The 19,382-nt window shown below is 64.9% G+C and overlaps 1 protein-coding gene across 2 annotated transcripts in view; it reads right to left on the bottom strand.

The window, feature by feature from the left end:
- Positions 1-19,382, bottom strand: part of KCNN3 (potassium calcium-activated channel subfamily N member 3) — an 80,097-nt gene that overhangs the window by 46,987 nt on the left and 13,728 nt on the right. For both annotated transcript variants that reach the window (XM_036234852.1, XM_016134139.2), the window contains exon 2: positions 2,903-2,998. In XM_036234852.1, the coding sequence (XP_036090745.1) occupies positions 2,903-2,992 (90 nt within the window). In that variant the 5' untranslated portion in view covers positions 2,993-2,998. The remainder of the gene's footprint in view (positions 1-2,902; positions 2,999-19,382) is intronic.

The raw sequence follows: 19,382 nt of genomic DNA, 5'->3' as shown, positions 1-19,382 counted from the left end.
ACACTTTTACTGACATAATAAATCAAAAGTCTCCCCTTCTATCGGTACCCTGTGCTTCGCGAGGCTGAAAGCTGGTGTCTGGTCGCCATCTGTCAAGTCTGAAGTGGATGAGAAGCCTCTGGGCCAGCTCCAGACCTTGAGGGGACTGGCCGTCCCCAACGAGAGTGGACACCCCACCCCTGTGATCTGAATGTGCCCATAACCCCAAACTGAAATTATCTCCAAAGTCCCCACTTACACACAGGACATGTGAACTGTTCCATCCTAGGTTCAGAGAAGTGCCCGCGATTTGCTTCAGCACACGCGGGGTGAGCGCCTGCCAGGCACCGGGCACTGCCCTGCAGCTGCCCGCCTCGGTGGCGTCACAGGACAGCTAGGCTCCTCCCCAGGCCCCAGACCGGTGTCTGCCCCGCCCGCTCCGTCCAGTCCAGTCCATGTCACTCAGGACAGCCCCCTCCCCGTCCAGGCTCTCGCCCTGCCTCGGGGTGTGATAGTCCCTCCCCGGACTATGGCGACAGAAGCCGGCCCTTCCAGCGTCTTCCCTGCTGCAGCTAATGCAGACCCGATCGTCTCTCTCCCCGGCTGGAACCCCACCCGTGGGTCCCACTGCCACCTATGGGACAGTCCCAAACGCTTCGGCTCCCGCTGGTCCCGCCCCACTGCCCGGACCTTGTCTGGGACACGCTGCGGTTTCCCGCCTCGGGCCCTCTGTCTGTGTGACGACCGACCGACCGCTGTCTGGGACAGCCTTCCACCCTGTCTGCCAGGCAAACACATCCTCGTTTGAGCTGAGGTGTTTTGCATATATTATCTAATTTGATCTGCCCAACAACCCTTTCAGGTGGGGACTATTATTAGTCTCATTTTGCAGGAAGGAAATCGTCTAAGAGGGATTAAGTAACTCGCTACAGGCCACCACATACTGCAATGTGACAAAGGGCAGGATTTGAACCCAAGCCGGGCTGCTCTGAAGTCCCCGTTCTCAGCCACCTGCTGTCCTGCCCTCCAGGATGGCACCAGGGACAACGACAGAGACAGATTCACGGAAGGTCGACCCCCCTGGAGAAGCGGAGGGGATTTCCGGGTTTCCGGGCCCTTCCCAGCGCTGAGCAGAGACGGCCGCACAGGTGTGTGCGGGGGGTGGCGGGGGGGGAGGGGATGCCGGCGACCAGTGACAAGCAGCGTCTTTCATGTTAAGCTGGGGACAAGTGGTCCCCCAAAGCACAGAATAACCAGGGGCTGGGGATGGGGGGGGGGGTAAGGTTTTTGGAGTTTTGGTAAATAAACAAAACACACTGTTTGCTGTGTTTTCACTTCTTCCCAGGACACGGGGGCCTGAGAGTCACCGAGGCCTGACCCCTTTGAAAGCTCCGTGCCCCATGCTGCGGAGACCAGGGGACTCAGAACAGGGCGGCCTGGTCACCTCTACAGACTCGGCCGAGAGCCTTCCAAGCCTGAGGCTCTGACTCAGAGCCGGAGCTCGATGGAGAGTCACCCGATCACGCTTCAGAACAAGTCTCCCTTGAAACACGGGCTGTCCAAACTAACAACAAAGAGCACTATTCTGGAAGGTGCCACAGCCTCGTGCTGGTGACCACCCGGGGGGCCCAGCTGGGAGCAGCAGGGCAGAAGGGGACCGTGGAATTCAGTCCTCTTAAGAGTTCGCCGAAGTGGGTGGCGTGGCCCCCGTACTTCAGATAGGGAAACTGAGGCCTGAAGAACTTGTTAGTGGCCCAAGGTCATTTAGGCTGAAGTGTCTGAGCCAGGATCAGACTGATTTCACTGTGTCCCTCCAAACCGTGAGTGCCGGGCCAAGGCAAATGACCGGAATTCTCCGTCGTCCTCTGCTGCCCAGAATTAGGGCGAAGCAGACGATAGCCGTGAGCTGAGGACGGGACAAAGGGTGCCAGCTACGTGCCGGCCTGTCGGGCCTGAGAGTGAAGGCTGCAGGCCCTGAGCTGGGGACAAGGACCCCAAGGGGATCAGAAGGGCGGACGCCTGGGCCCTTGCAGTCCCAGTGCCCGGAGAGGCAAGAGCGGCGAGTCAGGCCGAGAGGCCCCTCGCTGTGGGGTGCGGCTGGGCGCCCCCCGAGCCCACACCGCAGCCGAGCTGTGTGACCCCCTTCTTCGGCCTGTGACGCCTCCACGCAGGGCATGGTGACATATAGTAACACGGACTCGCCCAGGTGGGAACACGGGGGCCGGGAAGGGCCGAGGGACTCCCCGGTCTGTGACAGGCGCAGGGTGAGTGGAGCCTGGCCCGGGGCCCAGACCGCCTCCTGGACCTGCCCCCACCCCTGTCCCGGCCCCTGGCCCGTCCCTGTCCCCGTCCCCGTCTCTGTCCCCATCCCGTCCCGTCCCCGCCCCACCCCTGCCCCCTGCGCACCTGGCCCCTTTCTGCGCCCGGCCGGACCAGGCCTAGGGTAAAGGCCACGTGCTGCGTGCAGCTCCGACTCCATGCGGGAAGCTGCCTGCTGACGTCTGGGACGCTCAGCCCTCAGCACCACCTCTGTCCGAGCGCCTGTGACCCCCAGAGACTGCGGAGGCCCAGCCTCCCGGATGGGTGTCCTCAGGTCGCCAAGATGGCGGCCCTGCCACGGCCTCTGCACCCAGACCAGGCTCGGGGACCCCGGGCCCCAGCGGCAGAGCAGACCCCGTCTGGGAGGACGCGGCCACCCACACCTGTCTGCAGCCAGGACACGGAGCCGCAAGGGGACTCGGTCCGCAGAGCGACGCAGCAAGACAGCCCCGTATGGCCTCTCCCACGGGGCCCAGGCCGAGAGGAGAGTCAGGTCATCGGGGATCACCCCGGCAGCCGTGTATGAGTGGGTTCGGGGGCGGGGGCAGGCTCAGCCAGGCCAAAGGAAGGGGCGCGGCATGAGGCGGGGGGCCGGGCCACCTACCTGGACCTCGCGTGTGTGGTAGGCGATGATCAAGCCCAACAGGATGATGGTGGACAGACTGATGAGGCATTTCAGAGCCAACGAAAACATGGAATCCTGCAGAAGAGACGGGAGAGCGAGGTCAGGGGTCGGAGCATCTCACTTCACCCCGAGGCCACGTACAGGAGGCGGCCCGAGGGCAAAGGGGGCGTGGCCAGACCCTCCTGAGAGCCGGGCGCCTCGCAGGGGCGGAGCCTCGCGCTGGGCTCGGCAGGTGCCCCCGCCCGCGGCCTCCGCGCCCTGCGGGTGCGTCATCGTGGCACGTCCGGGACGAGCCCTCCTCGGGCGTGAGGTGTTCTGTTTGGTACACGCGGCTGGGTTCCGTTCGCCCGTGTGTGGTTTAGGATTGTCGCCTCTGTGCGCGTAAGTCATCTGAACGTGATTCTTGTTGGTCCTCTTTCACGCGACTCAGGCGCCAACGCTCCGCCCGCCTGGGCCTCTCTTTTCTCCTCACGGCCTGAACCGGGGGCTTCCCGAGGTCCCTTCCCCCCTGCACCAAGCAGAGTTCTTTCGGGAATGAAATAGGACATCCCCTGCTTTAGGTCAAAGGTGAAGGGGGGCAGGGAAGGGTGGCAGAGAGAAGCTACTGCAGAGAGGAGGGCCAAGCGCAGGAGCAAAGCGGGGTCCCGCCTGCTGAGGACGGGGGAGGCAGGTGGCCTCCGCGCCTCTTCCAGCCCCAGAGCAGCTCGGAGGCCCCACGTGGTGAGGGGCCCGGGTTCCGAGGCCGGGTCCAAACCCTGACACACACCCGCAGGCGGCTCGCCCACCTCTCTGCGCTCAGCGGCCTCCTGTGTCGCGGGGGACAACGTGAGCACCCGCCTCCTGGGGCCGCCATGGAAAGGAAAGGACTTCGCCTACGTAAAGAGCCCAGACCAGCACCTGGCCATGTAGGGGCGAGCCACCACCGTCACTGTCATTCACCCCGCCTCCTCTGCAAATTCAGGGCAGGAGGTGGAGGTGGCTCCCAGTCCCAAAGGGCGACAGGGACCGTGCCCTGGACCAAGGCGGCAGGTGAGCAGCAGGCGGCCTGGGCGAGACGCGGCACGAGAAACGGCCCCTCTGCTCCGGGAACCGCAGTCGGAGCCGAGCCCGGTCCCTACGGCCCACAGGCGCCTCCACACGTGGCTGCCACCCATCCTCCCGCAGCCCTGGGCCTCCAGCCCCGCTGCGTAGATATCACAGGCAGAGGCTCAGCGGGGTACACGGCCTGTGCCGGGGTTCAAAGCCAAGGCCTCCAACCCACAGGCCCTCAGGCAATAATGGAAGGGATTTCACAGCTGGGATGAGATGAATTGCCTGGTGAAACCTGCAGCGGGGGCCGAAGAGAGAGGCGCATCACTGTCAGGACGGCTCAGAGACAGCGTGACAGGCGCCGAGGTCTGCAGGGTTAGGTGGCGCTGTCCCATGCCGCGGCAGCACCGAGAGGAAGGTCAAGGCTGGGGCTTGAACCCGGGGCTCCCCCGAAGCCCGACTCCGTGCTCGCGGGCGCCCTCTGCAGGCGGAGACGGAGGGAAGCGGCTCGCCCCGGTGTTTGCCCACCTCCCTCCCACTCACCGCCTGACAGTCACGGGGTGACGCCGACGGGGCTGAGCCAGCGCGGGGCACGCAGGGAGAACCGAGGACGCGGCTCGCCCGTTCATTCTTCCTGTCATGCACAACGCTTTCGACCGCTTCTCGCCCCCCAGCCCCCACGGGAAGTCCCGCAGTGTACCGGACGCCGTAGGGTCTTTATAGAGCGCCACTGCCCATCAGAACCGTCCTGTGCGGCTTATACGCAAACTCCGACCATCTAGAATGCTGTGTGGGGTCGTCCGGCTGTGGGGAAAGGTCCCCGTTCTGAGTTGCCCACACAATGGCCTAAACATCGGCCTCTTTCCCTGAGCCTCCGTGCGGGTTACAGCTTAATGAAGGGCGGCTGGGACCAGCTCCTCAGCACACGCGGATGGCGGCGTCTCACTGGGCACGGCACAAAGCAACGCAGATCACAGTCCCAGCCCTTGAGAAGGTTCTGGTCTTTGAAAGCAGCACCCGATGCCTGACACATGACCCAAACCACAGACCGAGACGGGGCTGCGAGCTCAGGGACAGGCAGGCTGCTTAGGACGAGACAAACCTCCCCCGCGGGACTCAGCTGGGCACAGCTCACAGTGTTTTCAAGCCAGAAATGACCATAACTTTCTTCTCAAAGGGATCTGAAGGCCTCTGGGGAGCGTCACGCCTCCCCAGGGAGGGGTTCAGGACCCCTCACACATTTCAACCTCCGATTTATTCCTCTTGGCAGAAATTAACCGAAATCATGACCCGAGTCCACTTCATTCATGTTCAGAGGAGGAGGTGAAGGAAAAGGCCAGAGGCTGTCTCCTCTCCTGAAACCCGGGGCTCTTACGTAAGAGGCGGCTCGCACCTGCTTCGTGGTGCCGGCTGGCGCCCCCTCGCCGGCCGGCCCCAGCCCCGTGGGGACACGGGGAGCCGGTTGCTTGCAGAGTTCTTTGCAATGTCGCTCATGTGTCAACGGAAAATAGACGCTCGGCCATTTCCAACAGCTGGAAGGCACGTCCACAGTCTGGCTGGACTAGAAACGTTTTCTGTTTGGTAAAATGTTGCACGGTCTCCTCTACTTCGCCGCCTGGACTCCTGGGAAACTTGAAATCGGTGTGGTTCTTGGGCAATGCCAGAGCTTCAGGCCTCGCCGATCAGCCACCGTGCTCCACGTGCCGGGGGTGCCTGCCACCCCTGCTCGGCCCCCACTCACTCCCACTCAGGGGCCGGAACGGAGTCAGAGGGCTGGGGGGGGGTCCCCTGGTCAACTGATCCCCCCTCCCACCCCGTGACTCACGGCTTGTCAACAACGGCGGAACCATCCTGACCCGCAGGAATGCTTCGGGATTACATCCCAACAGATGAGAGTCATCTTTTAAGCCATTTATTCCTTAATGTCCCAAAACATTAGGGCTGTTCAATAAACCTGAGAACAGCCAGGGGTGGAACACGGTGTAGCCACTTAACACCACTTCTGTCGCGAGGGAAGTTCATGAAACAACATCCAGCGAAAAACCCAGACCCCAAAATGGTGTGTGTGGTATATTTCCAATTATTTTCAAATTTCTTATTTTTTTAACAGTAAAAAAAAAAAAAAAAAACCCTGCGGAAATGTAGTCTCATGCCACAAACTGGCAGGATACTCAGTGTGCGGCGCCTGCTGGGGAGACCCTGAGACCCCAGTGAAAGCCGACGCCGTATCACCCGTGTGCAATGGGCGACTGCTAAGTGCTCCCCGAAACTGCTTAGCAACAGTTCTTTCATTTTTCCCTAACACTGAGTGCTGACTGTGTCCCAGGTCCCAGCCTGGGCTCCTACACGAGCCGCCTCACATCCTCGCCCTACAGATGAGGTCGGAAAGTCTCCATTTTTCACTAAGAATCAGAGAGATGGGGAGAGATTCCCGAGGTCATGTGATGGGCCCGGAATCCATTTTTACCGGACTTTTCTAAATACCATGCTCTCCCCAATCTTCCAACGAACTCGGCACCTGCGTGAGGTGGTGAGTTTCCGTCTGCCTAGAGGGGGCTGGCTACAGCCGTCGGGGGTGCCTGCCGGGGGCTGGAGAGGGGACCGCCTTCCTGCAGGACGCCCCTCCGCGGTCCCGCTCTGCTCCAGGCCACCAGCCGGCCCTCCGCAGACCCGGTTTCTCATGGAGGGCGACGTCTGTAATAAAGCACCACCGTGGGGCTCCCCGCACAAGGTGGTGTCACCACCCCACTTCACAGAGGAGGGGTGTGAGGCTCCGAAGGGTCACCTGACTTGTCCACGGATAGCGAGGTCGGGGCTGAGGAAGCCAGGATTTGCTCCAGACCCGTCTGCATCCAGGGCCCATGCTGCCCATGTCCCGCACCCCCCGCCTGCCCCCCCCAGCCTGGCCCTGCATCCCCCACTCCCCCCACACCTTCTCCGGCCCCCCACCCCCCTGCCCTGCACCCCCTATTCCTCCCACACCTTCCCCTCTGCCACGCCACCCCCTCCGCCTGCCTGCCAAGCTCACAGGCCTCCAGCTTCTGCAGGAGGCTCCCAGAAAGGCTCCTGCCCGCCCCCTCCCCCCCAGGCCATGGAGTGTGACGGATGTGTGTTCCCAGCTTCTGAGCCAGCCTATAAATTGCTCTCCTGGCCTTCCCTGTGGCTTCCAAAAACAGGCCAGAATCGTAATGACTACGGTAGATCTTCCCGGAGACCTTGAAGTTCTAAATCCGTTTTACTGTTTGGAACATTAGAAAAGAACAGAAGGCCGACTGCGGGCAGAGCCCCGGCGGGCGCAGACGGGCGCGGACGGCAGCCGGGGCGCGGTGAGGGTGCGCGGCCCAGCCGGCACCCCGCAGCGCATGCGCCCGTGTGCGTGCCTGCGCACACGCGTGGCCCATCCACGGTTTCTGTCCCTGGCCGGGACCCCCAAAGGGGACGGAGTGGTACCATCGAAAGTCCCTGTTTATTGAATTAAGATCTTCGTTCTGTGCGTTCGGTTTGGGAAATAACTGCGTGAGAACTCTTTCCCGTTTAATGGGGTCGACTTTTCCTTCAGTTTCGTGGCGAGGCTCCAAAATCGATTGACATTCAGCATCAGCTTAATACCGCGACTCTGTAGTGGTACCCTAATTAGATGCTCTTGCTGATTAACGCCATCAACACCAGCCCCTCATCCGCGGCTTTCCCGCCGGCAACCTTGGCTGCTGCTCTCTGCGGGGACGGGTCGGGGCGCAGCCGCTCTGTGGGCCTGGGGCTCCCGCGTCAGTGCCCCGCCCCCGCTTCTCCCCCTCCCGATGGCGCCTTCTCCTCCGTCCACTCTGCACCTCGCAGCTCCGTGCTCCCTCCTTAGCTCAGCCCCCTCCTCCCAGGTGAGCTGCCTGCTCTCGGCCTGCCCGTGGCACCTCAGAGCGACTGTCCAGCCAGATCCCAGCCACCAGGATCCGATTTTGGTCACCACGGTCCAGAGCAGAATCACTCGGACAGGAGAGACAGACGGAGCTGTCACAGTGGGATGGGAGGGTGGGCCTCGGGGAGCCCCACAAGCCGGGGAGCACCACAGCCTTGGCGTTCAAAGGACAGCGGGAAGCCGGCTAGCTAACTGGCCCATGACTCTCCTCTGTGAGAGTCCTGGCATGCAGTCATCCAGTCTCTGCTTGATTGCCTCCAGGGACAGGGAGCTCACTTTCTCCCGAGGCGGCCCATCTCTACTTGGGAAGTCTCCAACTTTTTCAAAGATCTGGCTTCAGCCTTCTCAGGTAGGTGGCCCCTAGTCAAGCCAAACAAACAAATGCCTCTGTGAAGCCTCCTTCTGACGGGCATGCTGTGTGGACGTCCCCGAGACGAACACCCATACACTCACAGAACACCAGGCCTTGGAGACCGGCGGGTTGCCCGCCCTTCGTTCCGCGGGAGGCCTCAGGCCCGGGGAGGCTGGCTCGGCCCCCCGCATACAGCAGCCTGTGTTGACACTGAGCCTTGAACCCAGCCGGACACTGGGGCCCCCACGCCTATGCTCCCGGGGTTGGCGGCCCTGCCCGCCCTATCTCCCCTGTTTATGAAAACGTGACAACCCTGAATATATCTGCTCCCCAAAGCCCCTCTGCCCCGTCTCGGAAGTCACCTCCCAGCCCCTCGGGCACTCTGGCTCCTCCCTGTTTCCAATCCCCTGGTGTCCTGCGCTGCATGTGGAAGGCATGCTCCGGGCAGGGGGCGGCGGCGCCTCGTGGTGGCGTGGAAAGCGCCTCCGGCTTCCTCCAGCTTTGACGAACGCACACCTTGCATCTCATCTGGGGGCCCCTCACCCCACCAGCCCGCTGCCTGTGGGCAGAGCCGTCTCCTCGGCTCCAGGAGCAAAATCGTCCCCTGGGCCTGGTGGTGCTGGGGCCCCGGGAAAATGTCACGTCACCCAGAAATCCCTCATGACGAGAAGAACAAGCGCCTGGACAGCCCCACAGCCGATTTCGAATCGGAACAGTAACTATTCACGTGATACTATTGCGTTCTGCTGCCGCGGAGTGTTGCGGTGCCCCCCCACACACCCCGTCCATGTAGCATTTGCTGCCGCAGGGTCCGAGAGGACTGGGGGCCCTCCCTGCCCTTCTGCCCGCACGTCTCCCAGCCCCCACACCCGCCTCGTATGGCGGGAGGGGTGGGGCTCCGGGCGAGGCCCTTTGCCAAGGTCCCTGCTCCCGGCTCACGGACAGGCATTGCTTCGCCAGACCAAAGCGATGATGAGCAGACATTGTTTCTAGCAGGGCAGTGCCATGGCGCCTCGATTAACTGCAATCATACGTCACCCCTTTAGGGTCTGTCCCATCAATTACGGGCAATCTCAGCCGCGGGCCTCGCCGGCCTTACCCCTGTGCAGGCTGGATTTCTCAGCATGCAGGAGGCTGTCACCATGGAGAGTGAGGACCAGAATTCATTTGCTGCTGAATCGCTGTGTCCTGGACACGTTTTCAGGCTTTCCTGTTTACAAAGGACTTTCTTGTGCAGTTTCCTATTTGATCCCTGGGAGACGGGGGAGACACTCCCACCCACTGATGGGAAAATCGGGGCTCAAAATAGTTCAGTTACCCAAGGTCACTGAGCTAGCAACCCGAATTCCTTGAAAATTGTGTTGTCGAAACATTACCTTTTTAAAGCATGGGTGAGTGAGACCATGGGAGCCCTTTGGGACGTGCCCCTCGGGCTCCGGTGGCCCGACACAACCCCAAGGCCAGGCACACAGGACAGGCGTCAGGCCGGCCACGACGGCCTGTGCATGGGCGTCTCAAGTGGCCTTCCCGACAGAAAGAAAAAGAAAGAGACTCCAGGAAGGGCATGTCACACCAGGGAGACCCAGGAACGTGCACCCCGGGAACCGCCTTCTCCACTCCGAGGCCCCCAGGCCACGGCCTCCTTGACAGACGGGGACACTGAGGCACGGGCAGGGAGCGAGCAGTGTGCGACCCGGCTCACAGGCCAGGGCTGAGCGGGGGGCCCCGCCCTCCGCCGAGGGGCTCTGAGCTGCAGCGCGGAGCTGGGGCCGGAGCCGGAGCCTCTCACGGCGGTCTGCCGCTGCCCCCGCCGGTCCCGGCCTCCTCCACCCGCTCCCAGAGGGGGTGACCCCAGACCCCGGGCTGCTCCGTGGGAGGGTCTCGTCCCGTTTGTCCTCTGTCCCCTTCACCTCACACAGGGTCTGGCACATAGTAGTGGGGACTACTGGCATCTGAGTGAGTGAGTGAATGAATGAATGAATGAATGAATGAAACGCCGTGCCAAATCCCCAAGGAGAGGAGAATCAAGGAAAATGATTCCACTGCAGGTCTGTCACCTGGAGGCGAGTAGCACTTAAATTAGAGGGTAGAGGGTCCCGAGTCACCTCGAAGTCCCTCGCCGCATTGGCTAAGCATTTGTTTAGAACCCCTGTGAGCCTGTGACTACGACAGTCGTGGTCGAAGACTAAGCAGGACAGAAGCCCGGGGCCACTGTCCTGTCCCCGGGCGCGTCGCTCTGCAGCAGCTCTGGACCCGGAGCATCGTCTGCTGAAAAGGCGGCCCAGGGGTCCGCGAGCCTACTTCCGCCCACGGCTGCCTTCGAGGCCCCCTGATGACTGGCTCTGAGGTCCCCGGACAGGAAGAGCAAACACCAGGCCCCACGGGGCAACTGCCGCAGACCGCAGCAAGCCGAGCTTGTCACAGCCAGGTCAGCGCTCAGGAAAGGACTGCCCGGCCAGACACTGACCCTTCTCCGCATGGATGTCCTGCTTCCGGGCGGCCGCTCCAGCTCAGCTGCCTCTCGTCACATGGGGCCAGGTAGATGGCGTGTAGGCCCAGGGGCGTGCACGGCTTTGCTGAGGAAACCCAGCTGGGCCAGGGCCGTGAGCCGTGGGGAGCCCGCGGGCTGGGGCCAGCAGCTGGGAAAGGCCAGGCTGTCCACGAGGGACAGGGGGTCAGGAGTGCATGTTCCTCCTGGACGACTCGTCCCTCTCCCCCAGCTGCCCCCAGCTGCCGAGCGTGGTGGGGCAGCCAGGAGACACGGGGCAGGCGGCCAGACGTGGATGGACAGCGCAGAACCAAGGGCCTGCATTCGTGGGCGTGGACGTCAGAGCTTGGACAGGCCTTGGGGCGGCTCCTCTTGCAGCCGGGACACTGAGGCCTGGCCTTGGCCACGTTCACCCCGCTGCCCTGTCCAGGGCTAGACTCCAGCTTCCTACGCCCCCTCCTCCAGCCCCCTGCCCCCCACACTGCACCGCGTCGATGCCGCAGAGGTTAACACGACGTGCAGACTCTGCTGCCGTCTGCCTCTGCGGGGCGGCACCGCGTGGTCTGGCCCTGCCCGCCCGTCCGCCAGCCTCGCACCGCAGAGCCCAGCCCATCACACGCGCACGCCCCCGAGGTGCCCTGCACACTCGCCCTGCACACTGGCGCCTCTGGGCCTCCACGCGGTCTCACCGGGAGGGGCGCGCTCCGCTCCTGACCCATCGCATCCCTCACCGGCCTTCCAGCCCCGGCCGTGCGCTCACGGCCGCCCCCCCCCCCGGGCGGCCCGGCCTCCGCCGTGTGTCCCGCCTCTCCCCCAGCCCCGTGCCTAGCACGGCGCCAGGTGTGAGGAAAGCCCGTCGACGCCTGTGGAATCAAGCGCCAGGCTGAGCAGTGGCGGGCCCCTGGGCAGCACTGGCAGCGCCCCCGCTGGCACCCCGCCCCGCAGAGGCCAGCGGCGCCCAGAACACTCTCGCCCCGCCGTCTCTCCCGTCCCCTCCCTCCCCGTGTGGGAGGGTGGTGGGCGCTGAGCCCGCCAGCGAGAGTCAGATGAGGTGGCGTTGCTTCTCAGAAATCAGCCGCCCAGACCCGGGGGACCTGAGTCACGCCTGCCGCGGGTGCAAACGCGGGTCCCTGAACTAGACAGCGAGGCAGCCAGGCTGGTGACCGAGCGCCCTTGCCCACGGAATGGGCCGAGCACGTGTGGCCACGGCCACCGGGTGACCTGCCGCCAGCAGCCCTCGGGAGGAGGTGCCACACCCCGCCCCCCCCCCACACACAACTCCGGAGCCTGCCCTGGAAGGGGAACGGCGAGTCCTCAGACGATGCCTGGGGACGCCAGGAGCTGTGACTTCCCGACCACCTGCCTTGCAAATCCAGCTTTCCCGCTTTCATGAATGGGCTAGTGCACGGCTGAGGTGCCTGAGGGCCTCCGCCCTGGGGGCAGGACGGGGCAGCAAGACCACAGCCAGACGTGACCTGGTGGGGGCGACTGTAGGCTGGCCCCGTGCGGGGAGGGTCCCTCAGCTTGCACCCCATGCGGCCGAGGACCCTGGGCCACGTCCTGGGGTGGCAGAGCACGTGAGCCTTTGCCGTGCAGCCCCCACCACCCCGACGGCATCTGTGGGGGCTCCGGCCGCCAGTGGCTGAATCGTGAAGGGCGAAGCGCAGGGGCAAACGCAGGCAGGATGAGGTGCGGGCGCCGTGGGCCAGAGTGGCTCCTCCCGGCCAGCGTGGCTCCCAGGGCAGGGCAGGGCCGACCCAGGGCTGGCCAGGGCCCTCGGGGACTCGGGATTTCTCAGGCAGCCTGGGAGCCTGGCGGGAAAGGCACTGGCAACTGTGCTTCTCCGTTTGGTTTGCCTCTTGTAATTTATCTAGTATTTCCTGAAAGGTCACTAGGTGGCGATTTCAATATCGTAGAATTTGCAGAGATGTTTACGCCGGCTTAGAGGCGCTGCGTTTTATTAAAAAGCATCTATTCCAAGCGCACTTTGCAGAGGATTTGGCAGCTGATGGGCCAGCAATCCAAAAGGCCTCGTGCTATTAAAAGCTTCGCTGTGTTTTTGGGGGGCAGTAGAAGGATTAGAAATCAAAGGCATTGGCGAAGCTGTGGTTTGAGGGGGGGAAGTGCAGTCTGAGGTCACAGGACGCTTTGTCACCCGCCAGTCCCCAAAGTGGGGAGCTGAGCAAGGACACACCAATTTAAAAAACGTTAGAGGCTCCCCGCCTCCCCCCCCCCCAGCTCTCCGGGCCCCGCCTCCCCAGCTCTCCCGGCCCCGCCCCCTTTCCCGGCTGGCTCCTCCTCCTCCTCACTGGCCAGACTGTCTTGTCATTCGAAGGAAAACAAGCAGGAGCAACCGCCTGGGGGAGGGCGGGGGAGAAACAGCCCTATCGTCAGGCCCAGACGGAATTCTCCATTTCTCCCCAAATGGCAGGGCCGTTTCCTTCCCGTCAGCCCGTGATACACGCTTCCTGTCAGGGACCTGGGGACTGTGCTGAGGAAGAGCCCCTCCCACACTCTGTCCCCACCAGCATTGTCCCCTGAGCCCCCAAACCGGGCCACCAAATCCAGACAGGGCGAGCCACCTGCTGGCTCGGCGCCTCGTGGAGACCAACCCTTCTGTCCCCAGAGCCACCGAGAGGGGACCTGTAGGAGGCCTGATCGTGGGGCCGTCAGCACCCCCAACTCCCGACCATGGGCTCCCTGGGGTCGCAGAGACAGCGAGAGTGGACAAAGGGCTCTTCCCATGAGGACTGGCCACCAACAGCCACTTCCGGTCAGCACTTGAGGGCACCCCAACGGGGAGAAGAACCCAGAACGGCCCCAGCTCCCCCGGACTCCACAACAAGCGAGAGGCAGGGGCACGAAGGCCAACGTCACCTCCTTCTCCTGGCTGACCCCCCGCCATGTCTGCGTGCCCTCCTCCACTCCCCCCGCAGACCCCGGGACAGCGGCTCCCGGAGCAGCTGCTCGTCCGTGACACCCAGGAAAGCGGGCTGCACCCCAGACCAGTGAAACAGGAGGTCAGGAGCTTGTCAGAGACCCGAGGGACCCAAAACGCTCAGGGACCGCGGAGCTGGGCGCCGTTACGTCAGGGAGAAAGCCAGCAAGGTGAGGGCGGCGTCACGTGCCTCCAGCCACACGGGCTGCAAGCGAAGGTCAGGATTTCGGTGCCCCGTGGAGCCCCTCACTGCAGGCCACGCCCTTTGCCCCGCTGCCCAGGGCTCAGCTGCTGGTGAGCAGCGGCATGGACCCCGGGTGGGCTGTGGAGAGCGAGCTGAGCACGTGCGTGTGTGCATGTGTGTGCATGTGTGTGCTCTGTGGGCACGTGTGTGCATGTGTGTGCATGCACATGTGTGTGTGCGCGCGCGCGTGTGCGTGTGCAAGGGCCGGCGGGGGCAATGCGAGCAGCAGGGCCTGCTCCTTCCTCATCTGGCGACCCCATTTCGATTCTCCCCAGAACCAAACCCGGCCCTGCGGGGATCCAGACGGGTCGGGGTGAGGGACAGGCAGCAGAGTCCACGCGTGGGTGACCGGGCACCCAGGCCCAGGCGTGGATCTGCTCCCCAACTGGCTGTGCGGCATGGGCAAGTCCCTTGCCCTCTCTGAACCTCGGGTCCCTCCTCTGGGGGACACGGGGTCTCCCCAGCCCTCCTCAGTGTGAAGAGCTCCCTGCGCCGACGGCGGCCCCGTTCCCGGGCCTGAGCACATTGGCTGTGGGGGACGGCCGTGGCCTGACCGCGGGCTTTGGCGTCCACACCCAGCTCAGCACCCACGGACCCCGCTCACGGGCGGCCACTCCCCGAGGGCCGGGCAGGACCTGCTCCCCCTCCGTGGGTCGTCCTGTGGGCCTTCCCTGGCCGTCCCCGACGAAACCGACCGTGGCGCTGCTCCTGTCCCTGCTCGGGCCTTTCCCCGCACACCGCACGCCGCACCCGGCCCCTGCCTGCGCCCGTCACCGCCAGGCTGTCAGGGAGGGGTCCCGGCCGGGGCACAGGGGCCTCTCAGCGCTGCGGTGGGCATGGGGGCCTCGGAGCCGGAAGACAGCGTAGGACCTGCCCGGCCGGCCGCGCACTGCCACGTGCCAGGTCTCAACTCGCTCGTCGGTAAAACGGGGCGGGAAGAGCAGCGACTTCACGCAGCCGTCGCACGCGCTGGGACGACGCGTGGACCCCAGGGGCTGCGCGGGGCCCGACCCTCAGGGCGCACGCTGGCCGCGAGGGCTGCTGCTTCTCTGCGGCCCCGCACCCGCGGCGAGCTGCCCACAGCCTGTGTGCCACCCCAAGACTGCTCCGCTGTTCCAGAGGCTAGAGACCCCCGCCCGCCCCCGACCGGGACTGGCCCTGCCGACCGCTCCTACCCAGCACAGGAAGCCGCTCACCCAGCGGAGCAGCAGAGCTTCCTGGAGCGGCCAAGGCGGCACCCGGCACCACCCACCTCCCTGCTGGCTCCCCGCACCCCGTCAGCCTAACCCCAGGCCTCCAGGCGGCACCCCTGGGGTCAGGCCTAAGTGCCCTCATCACACGCAGTCCTACATCGGCGAGGGCCCAGGGAGGCGGGCAGGAAAGCAGAGGAAGAGCCGGGGTTAGAGCCAGAGGCCGAAACCCTTCACAGCCACCGCGAGGAGACAAGCCCCACGGGGACCGCAGGGAGGTCAGGTCTCCCCCTCCCCTCCCACCGTGGAGAGAGAGGCCCTGGCCCCAGTTACTGCTCTAGGCGGCACTTGACTTAATGAAGTCCGCCACCTTGGCGAGACAGTCGTTCAGCCAAACAATGACCCAGGGGACTTGTGCAGAAGAGCTGTCCAGCGCGGAGGGTGGCCGGGAGGCGTAAGCAGCCAGTCCCGCAGGTGGGGTGGGCACAGGGCCCCGGCCTCCGTGGCTACCAAGAGTGTAGCGGGGGCGGGGGGGGGGGACACCGAGAGACCAGGCGGCGGGGGACAGATCAGGGCCACCCTCAGGACCAGGAGGGGGTGGGGAAGGAGGCAAGGATGGAGTCCCCCATTACACAGACCTGGGCCCTCTCTTCACCCCACACCCTCCCCTCCCCTGGCCACCCCTCCCCCAGCCCCTCCATTATGCAAATCGAGTGACTACACACATTTGCATAATTCATGTGTTATTAGTACGCGCTCTTGTCAGACTTTACACAGCGATTTTTCTATCTTTAACAGGGAGAAAGTCACGGGGACAGATTCTCTGTCCTTTTCTCATTAAACACAGAAAACAGTCTCTAAATCTTAAGCTGGGGAGAGGGTCAGTGAGACACAGTCACTTCCGATTGGACACTTTGGTCGAGGCACCCGGGCCTTGCCGGGGGTGGACGTCACACGTGGACCCCTGCGCTGGTCCCGGCGAGCTCGGCCTGCACCCCGGACCCTGCCGCACACGGCCCTTCCGGCAGCTACACGGACGGACCCCGCCCCCCGGTCGCTTGGGCAGCCCAGCCTGGCCACGGCCTCCGGGCTGGCTCAGCCTGGCCACTCGGCCCCAGCAGCCCCGGGCGCCGTGGAGCCCACTCCCGGCGAGGCTCCAGGTGGGCTGCGGGGGGCCAGACGTGCCTGCTCTGGGTGCAGGTCCAGAGGGACCCCCACCCCCCATGTCCCAAAAGTCCCTCTGTGCTCACGTCAGGGGCTCCGCATGGGGCCACCGAGGCGGCTCGGAAACAGAACCAGACCTGGCCTTGCTGCCCCCAGACACAGACAGACCCGGGCTTTGCTTGCTGCCCCCCAGCAAGCAGCGCTCAAGGGGTTCCAGCAGAAAAGAGGCCAAACACCGCTGGACCCCCGTCCCCCGCCACACAGTGCATGCACGCACACATGTGCGCACACATTGCACATGCGCACACACCTGCACACACGCACACACGTGCATGCACGCACAAGGAAGGCCCTGGAGCCCAAAGGCATCCCATTGCAAGAGGCAGGGCCAAGGGCCAAGCCCGGGTCCCGACCCCCTCACTGCCGCCCAGCGCCCCGTCTGCCGCCAGCACCCATTTGGTCGTCTGCCCTGCCTGCCTGCATCCACTCCCCAAACACCTGCCGAGAGCCAGCACGTGCCAGGCACCACATGGGTACACCACGGCCCTCCCTCACACCCACCTCCTGACAACCAACCCCCCCCCCCAGAGAGCCACCGCCTGCGGGGAAGGGCGTGGCGGGTGCCATGCCATGACCCCACACCCGGGGCACTTTCTGCCTCTGGAGCCTGAGCCGGCCCCGCCCCAGGTAGCCAGCGGTCGTCCAGGGGAGCCAGTCAGCCGGAACTCGCCACCTCACCCCAGCCCCTCCCTGCCAGTCTGTCACCATGCCTTGTCGATTAAAAACAGCGAAGAACATCGCAGCCGTGTTCCTATTTAATCTTCTCTCACGAGCACCCCATGGGCTAAGCACCAGCACCCCCATTTACACGCACAGACACGGAGGTCCAGGGAGCCCAGCCGCCCACCCAGCCGCACGGCTGTCGGCTCCAGGGTGCCGAAGTGGGCCCCGCATGGCTGGCTCCCAGGCGTGGCTGCTAGAGCGCCCATGGCTTTGAAAACGAGCAGGAAGAGGGTGTCTTCCGGCTCCCCCGGGCCTGGCAGGAGGCCAGTGCTGAGCCCGGAGGGTTCCAGAAGGAAACCCTCCGCCAGGGGGCTGCCGGCTGGCGCGGGCACAGTGCCACCCCCACACGGGGGCTGGTCCCTCAGCTCAGCGTGAGGGGACGAGGCCACAGCCCACGCTGGGACCTTCACACACACCCCTGGGGTGCAGGGCGCGTCCTGCAAAGCCCCGCACAGCACCTGCCTCCCCAGGGCCCCCCCCCCCGCCCCCACACCGTCCCTGCCCTCAGCACCCGCCTGGTTCCAGTCAGGCCTCTCCACAGGGACACTCCAACAACCCTCTGCCCAGCCCCGGCTTCCAGCTCCCCCGGTCCAGCGGGCCTCTGCGTGGCTGGGCCACCGTGCTGGCCGCCCCGCCCCGCCCAGCTCCCTGCGGCCTGGCCACCTGGCGGGGCGAGAGTGCACTCGGCCCTTCCCAGCCTTTCCATCCCAACACTTCCAGGAAAACCCCGCTCCGCCGTCCCTCCGCGAGGACACCTGGCCTGCTCCCACGCTGGGCCTCTGCCCAGGCGGTGCCTTCCGCTCAGAGCCCTCCTGCTGCCTTTTGGCTCCATGAAACCGCACCCTCCTGCAAGGCCCAGCCCAAGCCCCTCCCCCTCTCAGAAGACTCCCTGAAGCGTCATAGGGTGCCCTGGGTGTGATACTACGGCTCCTAAATGGGGTGCCACGGTGCGCCCGGCCTCAGCGGCCACAGCCTGACGGCCCCCGCAGCCCTGTGCTGCCCACCTCCGGGCCCGCCAGCATTCCCGAGGCCGGTGCCTGGCACAGGAGGGTGTCGCTGAGCTTGCCTGCAGCATGTCCTTGGGGACCCTCCCCCGAGAGCCAGTCCTGCCTCCCCCAGGGCTAGTCCTGCGCTGGGAACAAAGAATCGCTTCCTGAGGTGGCCACTGCGGCAGCCTGGCCCACGCGCCCTGAAGGGGTCCCAGCAAGGCCCGGGCGCGGCCGCCTCCCCACTGCCGGGGGGTCTGCCCCTCGCCCAGCCATGTCGCACTCACATGGCACAGAAATAATAGCCCTGCGTTTCCGGCAAACGCATCTTCCCCAGACGGAGACTTTGGCTCCCCTCGACCAGGGAGACACCCCGCGCGGCACAACGGAGCGGGCCAGGGAGGACGGCCACACGCCTCGCGGGGCAGGGGGGCCCAGGGCTCCCCCTCCCGGGGGCCGTCGCTGGCCCCCATGGGTCAGCACAGCGTGGCTGATGGAGCCCCTCCCCCGCCCAGGCCCCGCGCGGCCCACCACAGCCCGGCCCTGCGGAGAGGCCACAATCCCGTTCACAGACGACACCGGCCAGGACCCCAGCCAGGACGGAAGACACTGCGACCACGAACGGGCACTCGCTCCGGAGTCGGGACTTGAACTCGGGTCCCCTGAGTCCTGGCCGGGGCCCAGGGAGACACGGGGCTGCCCCTGAGCAAGGCGCGGGGAGAGCCCGGCCGGGGTGCGCTGGCGCCAACAGCCGGCCCGGGCTGCGCTCCGCTCTCATTCATCCTCGGGGAGCCCGGGAGGATGACTCATCCGGAGCAGGGTTTCCCAGCCTCGGGGCTACCGACATCTGGGGCCGGGAATCCTCTGTCTGGGGACCGCGAGAAGCCCTGGGAACGAACACCAGCCTCCCCACAGGTGACTCAGGAGCCACAGCCAGCCCGGCCCTGGTCCTCAGCACCTCCCCCCGCCCCCGCCCCAGCACCCTCCCCCCAGATGCCTGCAGCACCCTCCCCTCCCCCGTCGTGACAACCGAGAATGTCTGTGGACGTTGTTACATGTCCCCCTGGGACTAAAACCACCCAGCTGAGGCTCCTGGTCAAACGCACAGGTGGATCCCGGTCTCGTGGGGGAGACCTCCCAGGGGTCCCCCCCCAGTCAGGCAGACGCTTCTCCCTCCTCTCCTCCGGGCCGCTCACGGGCGTCCCCACCCCCCGCCCCAGCACCATCGTCCCCACTGGGGCGGGACGGCACCCGCAGGCGCTCCCCCGTTCTCAGCCACGACTGGGAAGGGGAGCCAGGTCCCCAGGCCAAGGTCAATGTCAACATCGCCTCACATCACCACGCAAGGCCAATGCCACCACCCCGTCCACTGATG

This window comes from Rousettus aegyptiacus, unplaced genomic scaffold (genome assembly GCF_014176215.1).
Source record: "Rousettus aegyptiacus isolate mRouAeg1 unplaced genomic scaffold, mRouAeg1.p scaffold_m13_p_17, whole genome shotgun sequence".
Classification (NCBI taxonomy): domain Eukaryota; kingdom Metazoa; phylum Chordata; class Mammalia; order Chiroptera; family Pteropodidae; genus Rousettus; species Rousettus aegyptiacus.
The sequence above is the reverse complement of the archived record's forward strand: the minus strand, read 5'-3'. Positions and strand labels throughout refer to the sequence as shown.